Source organism: Limulus polyphemus, unplaced genomic scaffold (assembly GCF_000517525.1).
Source record: "Limulus polyphemus unplaced genomic scaffold, Limulus_polyphemus-2.1.2 Scaffold1603, whole genome shotgun sequence".
Lineage (NCBI taxonomy): Eukaryota > Metazoa > Arthropoda > Merostomata > Xiphosura > Limulidae > Limulus > Limulus polyphemus.
Genome location: NW_013667213.1, coordinates 222947 through 236822, shown reverse-complemented (window position 1 = coordinate 236822; position 13876 = coordinate 222947). Strand labels below are relative to the sequence as shown.

The 13876-nt window shown below is 35.7% G+C and overlaps 2 protein-coding genes across 2 annotated transcripts in view; one reads left to right on the top strand and one right to left on the bottom strand.

Annotated features, from left to right (window-relative positions):
* Nucleotides 1–3085: 3085 nt before the first annotated feature.
* Nucleotides 3086–13876, top strand: part of LOC106464274 (ras-related protein Ral-A-like) — a 26906-nt gene continuing 16115 nt past the window's right edge. The window contains exon 1 of the mRNA XM_013924401.2: nucleotides 3086–3634. Within this exon, the coding sequence (XP_013779855.1) occupies nucleotides 3458–3634 (177 nt within the window). The 5' untranslated portion in view covers nucleotides 3086–3457. The remainder of the gene's footprint in view (nucleotides 3635–13876) is intronic.
* Nucleotides 5544–13876, bottom strand: part of LOC106464273 — a 14743-nt gene continuing 6410 nt past the window's right edge. The window contains exons 3-5 of the mRNA XM_013924400.2: nucleotides 12063–12245; nucleotides 9046–9139; nucleotides 5544–7572 (exon numbers count right to left, since the gene is read on the bottom strand). Coding sequence (XP_013779854.1) covers nucleotides 7354–7572; nucleotides 9046–9139; nucleotides 12063–12245 — 496 coding nt within the window. The 3' untranslated portion in view covers nucleotides 5544–7353. The remainder of the gene's footprint in view (nucleotides 7573–9045; nucleotides 9140–12062; nucleotides 12246–13876) is intronic.

Here is a 13876-nt window from a genome sequence, read left to right as displayed (position 1 = left end):
TGCGCGTGCTCGCGCGCGGTGCATTAAGAAGCAACATAAAGGTGAATTGAATTGGCAGTGAATTTTAGGATTCCCTTTTTAGCCTTTTATATTTCTTAACAAGTGGTGTTACTGTACGTAGCTACGTGGTGACTCATTCACACATCTTGACACAGTATGTGGCCACGTGGTACCTCATTCACACATCTTGACACAGTACGTAGCTGCTTGGTATCTCATTCCACATCTTGACACAGTACGTAGCTACTTGGTGACTCATTTACACATCTTGACACAGTATGTGGTCACGTGGTACTTCATTCACACATATTGACACAGTACGTAGCCACGTAGTACCTCATTCACACATCTTGACAAAGTACGTAGCCACGTGGTACCTCATTCACACATCTTGACACAGTACGTAGCTGCTTGGTATCTCATTCCACATCTTGACACAGTATGTAGCTACGTGATGACTCATTCACACATCTTGACAGGTTACGTAGTTATGCTATAATTCCTTTACACATACTTGATAAATTACACAGTTACGTGGTAATTCCTTTACACATACTTGATACATGACATAACTACGTGGTAATTCATCTACAGATCTTGGCACGTAATAAAATAACTACGTGGTAATTTCTTCAAACATATATCACAAATCACGTACCACAATTCATTCATATGTATTAAGTCTTCTATTTCATAGATTCGCGACATTTCCACACACATCTTGGCACGACATTAAGTAGCGACATAGTAATTTATTCACACATACGTTACACAACAATATATATACAGCTACACGCTATCGTGGTAAATTATTCACACATACTTGATATAATATTACATAGTTTTGTAATATACCATCCACACATCCTGGTGCATTAGGTTAATTAATACACACAGGCTTGACACAACTATAGATGGCTACATGACAAGTTTAGAGTAACTGTACTCACCTACACTTTTTGACATGAACAGTAACCATGGCAACTGTTTAGTGTTGCTAACACTCGTGTAAGCCTGTTTACTTCACTTATATACAATCATTTTATTTTACAGTTAATAGCAAAATTACCAGTTTTCCTGTTATTCCACGGAAAGAGAGATGTAAGTGTTTTTTGTTTTCTGTCATCATCTGGTATTGTTAGCTTAGGATAATCGGTCTTTGTGTCAAGCTGATACCCCGTGTTTTTGCAAGTAGAAGAACTGTTCCTTTAGGCAGTGGGAAGGGAAAATGGCCTGCAATGGCAAACTTTGTTTGTCAAATATCTGAGATAAACATCCACCAGGAGACTGTACACACAGAAATAATTTCATATCTTACACGATTCAACAAGGAAAAAAAACAAAACAATTCATTAGCTATATGTAGCTGCCGGTGGTTTCAGTGGTAAAGCTCGAGGGCTTATAACGCTAAAAGTCGGGATTCAATACCCGTAGTGGCCATAGCGCAGATAGCACACTGTGTAAATTTGCACATAAAAAAAGAGAAATCATGTGTCTATGCCAACTTTCATATTAAGACGAAAGGTAGAGGACCAGTCCTACTATAAGAGGACCAGTCCTACTATAAGACATGAAGCATCATCAATTTAGCATGTTGTTTGTTTGTTTGAATTTCACGCAAAGCTACACGAGGGCTATCTGCGCTAGCCGTCCCTAATTTAGCAGTGTAAGACAAGAGGGAAGGCAGCTAGTCATCACCACCCACCGCCAACTCTTGGGCTACTCTTTTACCAAAAAATGGTGGGATTGACCATCACATTATAACGCCCCCACGGTTGAAAGGGCGAGCATGTTTAGTGTGACGGGGATTCGAACCAGCAACCCTCAGATTTTTAGTCGAGCGCCCTAACCACCTGGCCATGCTGGGCCATAATTTTGAAGTAATAGATTAGAGGGTAGTCAGCTAATCAACGCCAACTACAGCCAACTCTTGAGCTGCTTGAGTGATTGTCACATTATAAGGCTCCATGTCTGAAAGGGCGAGGATGTTACAAAATTTCTTACTCTCCACGTTAAAGCTGAATAATTTTTTATTTTTTTTTGCGAGAGGGGCGAAGAGAAACGAACGTTTCTGACCGCCCCTGGTTATCTTTCAAGCCCCGAAGAGGCTTGAAAGTTTTTAAACTAAAATAACTGACAAATTGGATTGGGCAAGGATGTTTAGTGACGGGATTCAAACCAACGACCCGTAGATTGTGAGTTGGGTGTCCTAACCGCCAAGCTAAGCCAGGCCCGCGAAAATGCTACAAACCAAAAACCACAATAAAAATAGAAATATACGATTATTCAAACCTGCTGGTGGTATTTTAAATATATACAATATAAAAGTAAAGTACGAGATTTAATTATCATTTTCTAAGTATTTAAGGCTTTCAGAAACAAATTCACAGGAAAACAATTTAAATTGTTTAAGCATAAAGTTACACAATAGGCTATCTGTGTTGTGCCCACTCCAGATATCAAACCCCAAATTTCAGCATTATAAGCCTTCAGACTTACACCTGGACAACCGGACGGGTGGAGCACTTTCTTTCTTTATTTTTTTTTTTTCAATGTTCACAGAATAACTAGTGCATGTTTATTTCACCTGTATAAAGCAGGGCTCACAAACGAAAATTAAAACGAGCTGAGCTTTTAATTTTAGATCCTTGCAAACCTAAGCAAAAACTGAATAATAAAAATCATAAATATGTTCGAAAATTATTACGACCGCGATTCTTAAATTTATACATTTCATTTTTATTGTTCACCACGATTCACAAGAACAGTTCCACATAATTGTAAGTTGTAGCTAGGAGCTAAGGGTCAAAAGGTGTTTGTTTCTTTGTTGTTTTTTACTAAAAATTACGTAATACTTTTTAAAGCATATTTCTCTCCAAAATCAACTTGGAATATATTTATACGTATAAGCATGTATATTATTGATTACCAGCATTAAAAGTGCGTGGAAAAATACTTCAGTAAAAAGAAGGGAATAACTGCTTCACGTTTGCTGTCTAGCATAGTATTACAAAATCAGCAAAAGATTTCTCCACCTAGCGCCACATGCGCATAGGCATATACTAGCAGACGGCTGTAGTTGTTTGACTACTCTCTCGATAGTGTGAGTCATTTCTTCGGGGCTTGTCAGACTGAGAAGTAGAGTTGTATCGTTCACGTCAATCTTTAAAAAACAACAAAAGAACTCTCAATAAGCCTCTTCGTGGTAGATTATATTACAACAGCTTTCTTTCACTCGCTAATCTGTATTTCTTAAACCACCTTCTTCGTTTGAAACGCTATAGTAATTGTGTTTACGACTGTTTGGCAACGCACTCAAGCGAGAGAGAATTTACAATTGTACGTGTTTACTTCTGCTTTAAAGCTGTGTTGCAGAATTTCACTCCATGGGTGTAATGTCGTAGTGTCCTTATCAGATATTTTTGTTTTTCGGAATTGATAGCGGCCTTTACGGAGAATGACAACAATACTACGTTGTTTTTCTGGAAGTACGTGTAGCACCAAAAGACCCAACATTGATGGGGCCTCAATGGGAAAGCCTAAAAACAGTCAGCCGGCTCTTCACAAAGTTATCATGGTGGGAAGTGGAGGTGTGGGAAAGTCCGCTTTGACTTTACAGTTTATGTATGATGAGGTAAGGAAAAAAGTTATTTTTTTAGCTTTCATAATGAGTAATTGAATGAATCAATATATTTCAAAAAGTTTACACAACAATTTTAAATCTACATGGCCAGTTTTACGTAAATTTATTTACACAGAGACTTAAGACAACAACATTTATCACCGCACAATCTAAACCTGAACGAGACGTGTAAAGTAACCATAGCAACTGATGGGTGTGGCTGGCGTTGATTTCGCTTAAACACAGTTATTGTGTTCCATCTGTAAATGACCATATTTCTTGATTTTTTTTTTTAAATAGAGAAGCTTATTGAAATGTAATGTTTAATTCATAATTTGAATATTCAGTTTAAAGTTTATGTGCACTGTCGACTGACCCACGTGTTTGTTGTTGCCCTATTACAGCCGTTCACAGGTCAATATTTTCATTATTCTAGTAATACTATGTAGGACAATATATTGTTTTCATTCACCAGTGTAAAAAGATTAAACACCCTGTTGCTATTCTTGTAGCTGTCTTTCACACGAACACGACAAACATTGGCTCAAATATATTTTTGAGATTTTCTTTAAAAAATTTTCGGGCAGGACGTGGCCTAGTGGTTAGCATGCTCGGACTGTGAATCCGATGATACAAAAACGCCCTTCGCACTTTGGAGTCTTGGGTGCTCTGTAAGAATAACGGTCACAGAATTATAGCCCAAGAGTTTTCGGTGGGTGCTATAAGCAAGCTTTATTCCCTATTGTCTATCATTTCAAAACTAACGACAGCTGTGAGCAGATAGCTCTTGTGTGAATTTGCAGTCAAATCCCACTTTTCAATCAAACAAGAAAAACCCAAGTGTTAGCGATGGGTGCTGTTGACTAGCTGCTTATATTTAGTCTATCAGTACAAAATTTAGGAACGGATGTGAGCAGATAGCCCTTGTGTGACTTTACACAAAAATTCTAAAACAATCAAAAAATAAGTAACATTTTCCATAACTACCTTATAGCTATACTTAGAAAATGCTCGAGTTTTTATAGGTGTCTGTAACCTGTTAAAAATATAATTCTAACCTTCTCCTTAGCCTTTTTCTCTGCACAATTTTCATGAGACTTATAACTCACTCGTATGCAGTTTGTGTTGGGCGTTGTTCGGTAGTGACTAAATTATTTGTGTGGATTTTAAGGTAATCCAATATTATGATTGACTTCCTATACATTAACATTCTTGCTAAGCTTTAAAAAAAATTTTTTTCGTTTGGAAGTAATTTTAAACAGTAAAAAAAAAGTCCAATTTTGTTTGTTTTTCGTAACTTTTAAATGTATTTTGTCGAATTTTACACACGCACGTGATTTTTTCGCATTCTTCTGAAATATTCTCTGGTTTAAATAAGAAAACCTCGGTTTGTAATATAAAATAAGTGACTGGTGTATTTAAGTGTTTTAATTTGATTGGTGGTAGTGTCCAGGGTCACTGATGAGGAGTGGAATTCTCCGAAACCAGCCTGGCTCACAGACACATCCCCAATGAAAGAATACACCATTCCAAGCTTTTGCTTGTTGTTAAAGAAATGTTTAAACAACTATTTATTCAAAATAAGTGACTTTTCTTCATATGAATCTCTGTGATTCTCGGCACTTTGTTTTGTGTAACTTCAAGTAGTTTATTTTGTAAACTTCTGATTCACTAAAACAAACAGCACCTCTAAACTCGTGAGTCACGTCAATAAGCACTTTATTCTAAGACGGAAAGATCAAAGTGACGGAAAGATCAAAGTGTTAGATAATTGTCCTCCTTTAAGGATGCTGATTCCGGAAGTGTAATACCTCTGAAGACTCATGTGCTTTGGTACTGTCAGGTACATGGTAATGCCAGGCAAAAACAAAACAGGTGGAAATTGGCTGTGTGTGAGTATAGGTAGAAAACAAACTCAACGTTTCAGACCAACAAAAAAAGAGCATTTTATTTACATTGAAACAAATCACATTTATGACTCAGGTTTTATCTGTTACAGCTGGCTTGGAACAATATACTGTGTATGAAATATAATAATTCAGGTTTATTGAATATTAAAAAAGAAAAAAAAAACCCTAATGTTAGTGTAACTTTCTTGGCTATAGGAAATAATTTATAATAATTCATATCTGTTAACCTGGGATCAAGATGGTAGTGATCAAGCAAGTGATATTAGTTCTTGATATCAGTTATGACTCTGTGTTCATTTATTTAACTATTTATATATGTATTCATCTAACTATAAACCCGTCGTGGGCTCGTAAAGATCGATGTGATTACAATTATAATGAATCTCGTTGTGATGTGATGGCACAGCCATTGCGATTTAACGGGCCATTCTTCGCCAGTGTAAACATTATACACCATATAATTAGAGTTATTCAAATAATCGAAACAAAACAACTCCTAATACATTTCTTTTATCAGCTTTTGCCTTCGCCTGTATGTTTTGTTTGTTTGTTTTTTCTGACATACGTAAAGAATTAGAAAATGTAATTGGTCTCTGTATGCACTTCATTCATGGCCTGAATAAATGTGAACAAACTTTTTAGTTTATAGTTATTTTAAGTTTGATTATTTTGATTTGGAAGACCATTTATTGCACCCCTTAACTCATAAACCTCTGCCACAATGCCACAGTTCAGTGCAAAAAATACACATACACACACCTATACATATCGACTTGCCCTTTTGTTTAACCGACTGGTAAGTTTGGAAAAATTAAAATATAATTAATATTTTTCATGTTCTTTTCTCCAGTCTTTTAAACATTACGCATTAAATGATGAAATGACTTGTTTCATAGAGCTCAATATGTCAAAACTGATTTAACTGAGAGGAGAAACCTGCAACAACATTGGTGTCCCTCAAGAAGAAAGATCCACCTTCTGGAATTGCTTTGGTTTAGGGTTATCTCTTTTTGAAACATCCAACAAGAACAAAGTTTAATATCTTACTTCATACACGCAGAGGGGAATAATAACAGTCTATATAAATAACTTTTGTTATTTATGTTGCATCTTATTACAAGCTGCAATTATTGTTTCTTGTTTAAAGTAATGACTCTGTCTTTCTGGCCACTTCCAGTTTCCTATCAGCTATTATAGGAAACTTCTAATTAGTAAACTGCACAGTTTCGTCTAGTAAAACAGTTATGATGTAAAACTTTCAAATATAGGCAGTGTATTTCGTAATGTCTTGCAACCTTTTTGACTACAGTTTACTATAATTTGTTTTATTTCAAAATAAAGTATCTAATGATTTGCAAGTAAAAATCAATAACAACGCATTGTATGAATTCAGAACTATTACCATTAAATCAAATTTAATAGTGACTCCAACCAAACCCCCTTTTTTTTCTCTTCTCCCAATCCTGTACATCATATTTTGTTATTTAAAAAATTGAAGTCTAAATAATTTTTGTAAGACAAAAGCCTTTACATTAAAACCTACACAGCTATAACTGTACACACCCACGTATTTATACCGAGAAAAACAGGACTGCCAAATTAGCATCAGTCTTCCATAAACATATAAAATTCGCACTTGTGATTTGTGTCATTACATTTAGGTTTTAACATATTGAAAGTTGTTGTATGTTTGTTTTTGGCTATCAGGGAGAAGTAAATTCCTGGTTACTAGTTCAAAGTATGTATCATTTGCTCACCAAAAAAGGAATGGAAATCCTGGAATAAGCATTAACACTGAATCTTATAAACTAACATCACCAATTAATAATCATTATGGTTAATTGCCTGAGTTGTGACAACCTGATGTAAAGGTTTAACATCAACACTGTTATCATCACAAGGTAGAATGAATGGTCCATCATCAGAATTACACATCAGCCACTTTCTTGTCCGCCTCCTCAAGACTTCTTCTGGAATGTCACCATCCATTCGTTTTCTCCTGTTTCTCATTTTGTGCGAAAGCGTTTTTCTCCAGTACACCTGGCGGTAAAATATAAGTATATATTTCAGGTATCGAGCAATCAAACTTGCATATATTTTAAAGTTTAATGAAGAATATCTTATGTTTACGTCATCTGGTTGGTCAGCGATAAGTTTACTGACGTAACCCGACAAAATCCGAGTTTCGATTCCCCGCAGATAACCCATTGTGTAGCTTCGCACTCAAAACAGCAACAATCCTTAAGTTGTCGACTTCTTTAAATGCCATTCCCTTCTGTTGGGGGTCCACAGAGAGCATCATTTTTAGTAAATTTATATTTTTGTCTGTCAAATACTCACTTCAGGGAACTGGCCCAAAATTAATTTGGTGAAATCCCTGACCTTCTATGTAAAATACATAAAAACCCATATTATATCTGTGTGTGTATATATATACAGTGCATTAACTACTGCAGTATTGACGGTATTTTTCTTTACCTTTCTCGGTTGACTCTTACATTATTACACATTAGAAATCCTGTAACCAACAAAGCCATGTATTCACAAGCAATTTGGTGCATAAAATAGTTCATAAAAGGTTATTTAAAAACCTGCATCCGTAATTTTAGGGTAAACATAAGTAGATATACGAGTGTTTCGTTTGAGTTTAGACATATATAAATTTCATCGTGCACATAAATAAATAAATATACTAGATGAACTTGCGCTCGGTCCCCGAAAGTGTTCTGTTTCAAGAGTAAATAAAACCAAAATTATGAGTAACAAATGTTTTTATTTCTTGTTTTGAAGTTCATATGTCATGCTGTGTTGTAGCTTACAGACTGAATAATTCTTGTCGTGACTCATGGCATGCGCACGTTTTAAACAATACAAATTGCAACGTTAAGCGTCTATTATGTGACATCATTTTAGTGTCAACCGACTGACTGACAGACAACACACTACTGTATAATCGTGCGCAGTTAAAACAGGTAACCCCTCCAGGCAGCCTTCGGCTCCCTTTCGGGAAAATAAAGCTGAAGTTTGTAATTTTTTCGTAATTAGACACAACTTCTAAAAACGAAATCATGGTCATAATACCGTTTTTACAGTTTGTCTGTTTGCTTTTAGAATTTTTACGCAAAGTTACATAAATATCTGCCTAGCCGTCCCTAATTTTGAACTGATAGATTAGAGATTAGGCAGCTAGTCAACAGCACCCACCGTCAACTCTTGATGCTCCTCTTATCTCACCAAATAGTGTGATTTGGTACATTTTTGAAGCAATGGAACGCGAACCATGAACCCATGAATTCGCAATTCAAACACACTATCTACTAAATCTGTCTTTACGAACAAAAATTAAATATCTCTCTGTTTTTGGACATGCTAGATCACATTTGAAACATTGATATAACTATCCTTTAAAAACGTTTCTAATTTAGCAGCAATTGTGTAAAACTCTGTTTTCGATAACATTTAGAAACTTATTTAGGTAAAATTTAAGAAAAAATTTTTTAATGTGTCACTCACCACTGCTTCTGAATGTCTCATATCTCCTTTTAAATGTGGGTACGCTCGTAATAACTTCTCCACTATCTCTTGATACTGTGTGTATGTTGGATAACTAAAAATAAAACATACTTTTCAAAGTGAAGGACGTAGAGATTAAAATAATAACACTTACAAAAATGGTGGTTTAGTCATTTGTTAACAAGTGTCTATAATTCATCATTATATAATTAGCCTAATCAAAAGAAAGAAAACAATAGTAACAAACATAATTAATCATAGGACGTCATAAATATAGATAAGCAAACAGTACAGAGTATTAATAAAACCACACTAAATAAAATGTATAAAATTAAGGGATACTAGAGCTCCGTACGCAGAATGTTTGAAAGGGGGGGTTCTAATTTGTGAGATCAAAAGCCAACACATTATGCGAAGCGGCTTCGGGCTTCCAGTTACAAAGTGTCAACAGAAGCCATTGCATGAGACTATTTCAAGCCAAAAAAAATGCTAATGCTTCATCAGAAGAATGTATACTATGTATAAAACGGGGAATACCAAAAGCAACCGTGCTATAACTATATAAACATAATTTGTTAACACCACAAAAAATAGGGGGTTAGGCTGAACCCCCTCGGAACCCCCCCCCCCCGCGTATGTACGTGTATTGAGATACGCTGGTGTATCATACAAACACAAAATTCGAAAATAAAGGGTATTTTTGTCCAATTATAATAAACACAGCTGAAAGGTGCGAGATGTTTGCGGTTAGGTGTTTACTTTAAATCGGTGAACTTTCTTTGATCAAATTCATGGTTTAATAATCTATAGGCTGGAGTTTATTAATGAATAGAAAAACTGGAGAAGCACAACCAGCTATACCTTGGAAAAAGCGTCTCTGGATACACTGCAGTGCGAGTCGTGATATACACGTTTACGAAATCCGTCAAGAATGACTCACAGACACACCCCAATGAAAGAATAGATCATTCCAAGCTTTTACTTGTTGTCACACAATATTTAAACAACTTTATTCAATTTTATAAAATTTGTTTTCGTTAACATTTATAACCTTATTTTGGAAAAACGTGCGGAAATACTTTTTGACATTTCACTTTTCAGTGTTTCTGAACATTTCCCGTGAAACGAGGGTATGTTAGCAGGTGCTACAAATTGGATACAGCTTGTGATCGATTCTGATCAAAGATTCCATATGTAACATATTTTTCAATTGGTACATGTATTATGTTCTTAATATAAGTGGCTTAACAGTCACCACAAGCAAGTTTTACGAGTTTTCTTCCGCGTAAAGCTACACAATTGTCCATCACACAGAGTCGAAACACGAAGTATAACGTTGCAGTTCCTAAACTTACCGCCAACCCACTGAGAGATCACTACAAGCGTATTTGTATAGACGACTCATGAATCTGAAATGAAAACTGAAAGCCATTCACTGTTTCACTTGTAGCTAAATGGCTTCCTAACAAAGGAATGACAAGTATTAGCCGCTGTTTTAAAATATTAAATGTTTAATTGGCAGCTATGCCTAACAAAAATCGTATTACAATTTCAGATATATCTGTCAATCAGTCCTGCCTTCTTGGGCGGATGACAGGGGCCTTCCTCAATAGCACGCATTTGCTCAGCGATAAATTTGACGACTTATAATGCTAAACACTGGTGAATACAACACAGCTAACTAATTGTGTAGCTTTGTGGTTAGTAACAACCAAACAAGAAAACCTTACTCAATCAGATTTTTAACACAGAATGTTTAATAAACGCTAAAATTTTCAATTATTTGGTCAAAAACTAGAAAATTTAAAAAGTGCTTAGCATATTTATATGTCTTAAAATAGAGTTGTTCAATTACAACCTACGTTTTATCGAAAATACTCCAAAAGTTGAGTTGCTCAGCTTGGATAGTAGGAATAAGATCCTAGCAAGAAAATGAACGCGTTCAACTTCCACAAACATCTAGATTTGTTTTTCGTCCGACTTATTATTCCATCCTTTGTTGTTGTTTTTTTTCATACACACTCAACGAATTGGTTAAAAAGACCCTCATTGGGTTTGAGAGCATGTACATGGAACGTCACAGATTTCGTAAGAACCAGCATAATGAAAATAACTTTCCATACAAACAAACGTGATATTTTTTTCTCGTATTTCGATGTACCGAATATTAAACTCCCCCCACACACACACACAAACGCTTAAAAATACATGAAATAATTTCAAACATATCCCACAACGACTAAAATTTCGTTATTGTTTTAGCGCAAAGCTACCCAGTGGGCTATCTTTGCTCTGTATACAGAGGTGAATCGAACCCCAGATTTTAGCGTTGGAAATCCGTGAATTTACCGCTGACCCAAAGGGAGACAATCAAATAAACAATAAATATTTCAGTCTTGCGTCTGTAACTTTAACTGTGTAACCAGTAAAGTATAAGCACCGTATACATATTTTGTGCTTATTATGATTTAGTATACAAATATGCATTTTCAACGAACATACGACTAAACATGTTCACTTCATGTTGAAAAATTTAATAGTTGTTATTTTTTTAACGTTAAAAACATCTCACTACTACTGACTCGGGGACTTATGTTGCTTTATTCGAAGGTCGTAAGTAATGTACCCAATCTATTGTAGACACTACAGTTACCTAGAGTTTGTGGTTGAAATACATCATGCATGAACACGTACATGATACGCCAGTTTGCCACTATTCATCAGCTGGTTGCAAAATGCAAGTGGCACACATACACAAATCAAACTTCAATCATTCTATGCATATATATATACACGAGAAACTTCAACTCCCATTAAATCTTTCAGTATTACTTGATATACCCCCTCAAGTGGCTCAGCGGTAAGTCTGAAGACTTATAACGCTAAATACCGGGCTTCGATACTCATGGTGGGTACAGCACAGACAGTCCATTGTTAGCTTTATGCTTAACTACAAACTAACAAATACAATTACTTCATACAACAATTAGAACATAAAGACCGTGTAGAGTTCTTACAAAGTGTGTCTGACTATTTCCTGGTAGATGGCTTCAAGTAGGTGGCCTTTATTACATCGACTTAGAGGCAGTTTATCATCTAAAGCCTTTCTCAGACATGGCGGGAAGAAATGAGTTGGAATAGTGAAAGGCTCTCTCCAGTCATTAGTATTTTGTAGAGTAGGTGATGGGGTCCGAGTTGGGCTAGAAAGAAAACAACTTTAGTTGAAACAAGCTGAAGCACTTGAAAGATTTTTTTTCTTTTGATCTAAACTGATTTATATTTATGATGATAAATTATTTAAAAAAAGTCAAATTTTATGAAGTAAAAACACTGGAAACTCTGTTACATTAAAGTTTTAGATCAAGTACAGAACAGGGCATGACCTAAGGTTAGCATGCTGACTTAAAGATCGGAGTGTCTGATGTTCAAGACCGCAATATACAGTTGAACACGTTACGCACTTTCAGCTTTAAGCGCGTTATAAAAGTGGCAGTCAAGTAGGCGGTGGATACTGCCGACAATTCAGAATTAGAAACAGCTATGCCTGCATCTTTGAGATCTCTGGTCTGATAGTTTGGCCCAAGTGCGAAATAACGTGCCATTCAGATTGAAAATATCAAATACCAGATTAAGTACAAAATAAAGTCTCATTTAGATTAAATCTATGCTAGAATGTAGCGAATTAATCGCACCTCATAAGACCGATGTTCCACATCCCGTGGTGCTTTTGAAACTATTTCTTTCCTTATGGATTCTTATTTAGGGTAACGACCATTATTATGTACCATTTCCCGACACTGCCATTTCCATTGCAACAAGTTTATTCGAAGGACGGCAAAGTCAGTCTCAGATCACACATCTTAAACTTGCCACAAACCCTCCAACTGACGTAGATATTAACTTCTAAGAGCATTCTTTTAGCAGCCCAAAGTCACAAAAGTAATTAGACTTGTATCGGGGGGGGGGGAGTGGACTTGACAGGTATGCGAGGCCAATAATATCGGTGATTGATTCTGCTTTCTTTGGTCATCTTTTTCATGAAAATAGCCATTGATTTCGAGGTTAGACTGGAAGCTTTTTAAAAACTTACCATGTAATTCTACAACAACTTTAAATCCTTGTTTATTATCTTGATAAGTGATACCAGGCGATATTCCTAGCTTCATATAAGCGGCTTTATTTTTAGTTTGGAAGATTCTCTTTCGTAATCTTTCATTTTGATGACATGTAGTTTTGTTCCAGATTAATTAACACAGGGAATGGTTTCGAAGCATGTGTCGTCATAAATGTTCCACTGCGAATTTTTGCGCTTCCATGAAACGATGAAGGCATTCTTCTTCTTCCACATGTTATATCCTTTGCCTGTATACAATTTAACCATCTTGCTATACGAATTTCCTTCGTCAAATGTGGATATGGCAATATCCTACAGCCATAAATCTACGTGTTGAGATACTGTACTGTTGAATGATCGGGAATTCGCCTAAGCCAAATATATAAGCTACTAAACGTGTCACCCATAGCATCAGATCTCGCATGTGTGGCGACGCTCCACTGAATTACCATATGCGAATTGTTCTTACGAAGTGCAATTAACTCTCTTTAAATCATGTGTGAGCAAGTGCATAATATAACAGTTTGAGACTGAAATTTGTAAAAACAAATAGCATTGATAATGCTGCCCTATCAAGAATAGATATATTCTCCACTAGTTTACAGGTTTATTTATAACTAGTTGGAATGCCGTCCCCTGTACGGATGTTATGTAAATTCATAATTAATGAAAGGTTATCTTAGGACATGAAAAGTTGCTTCCCTTATATGTAATTGT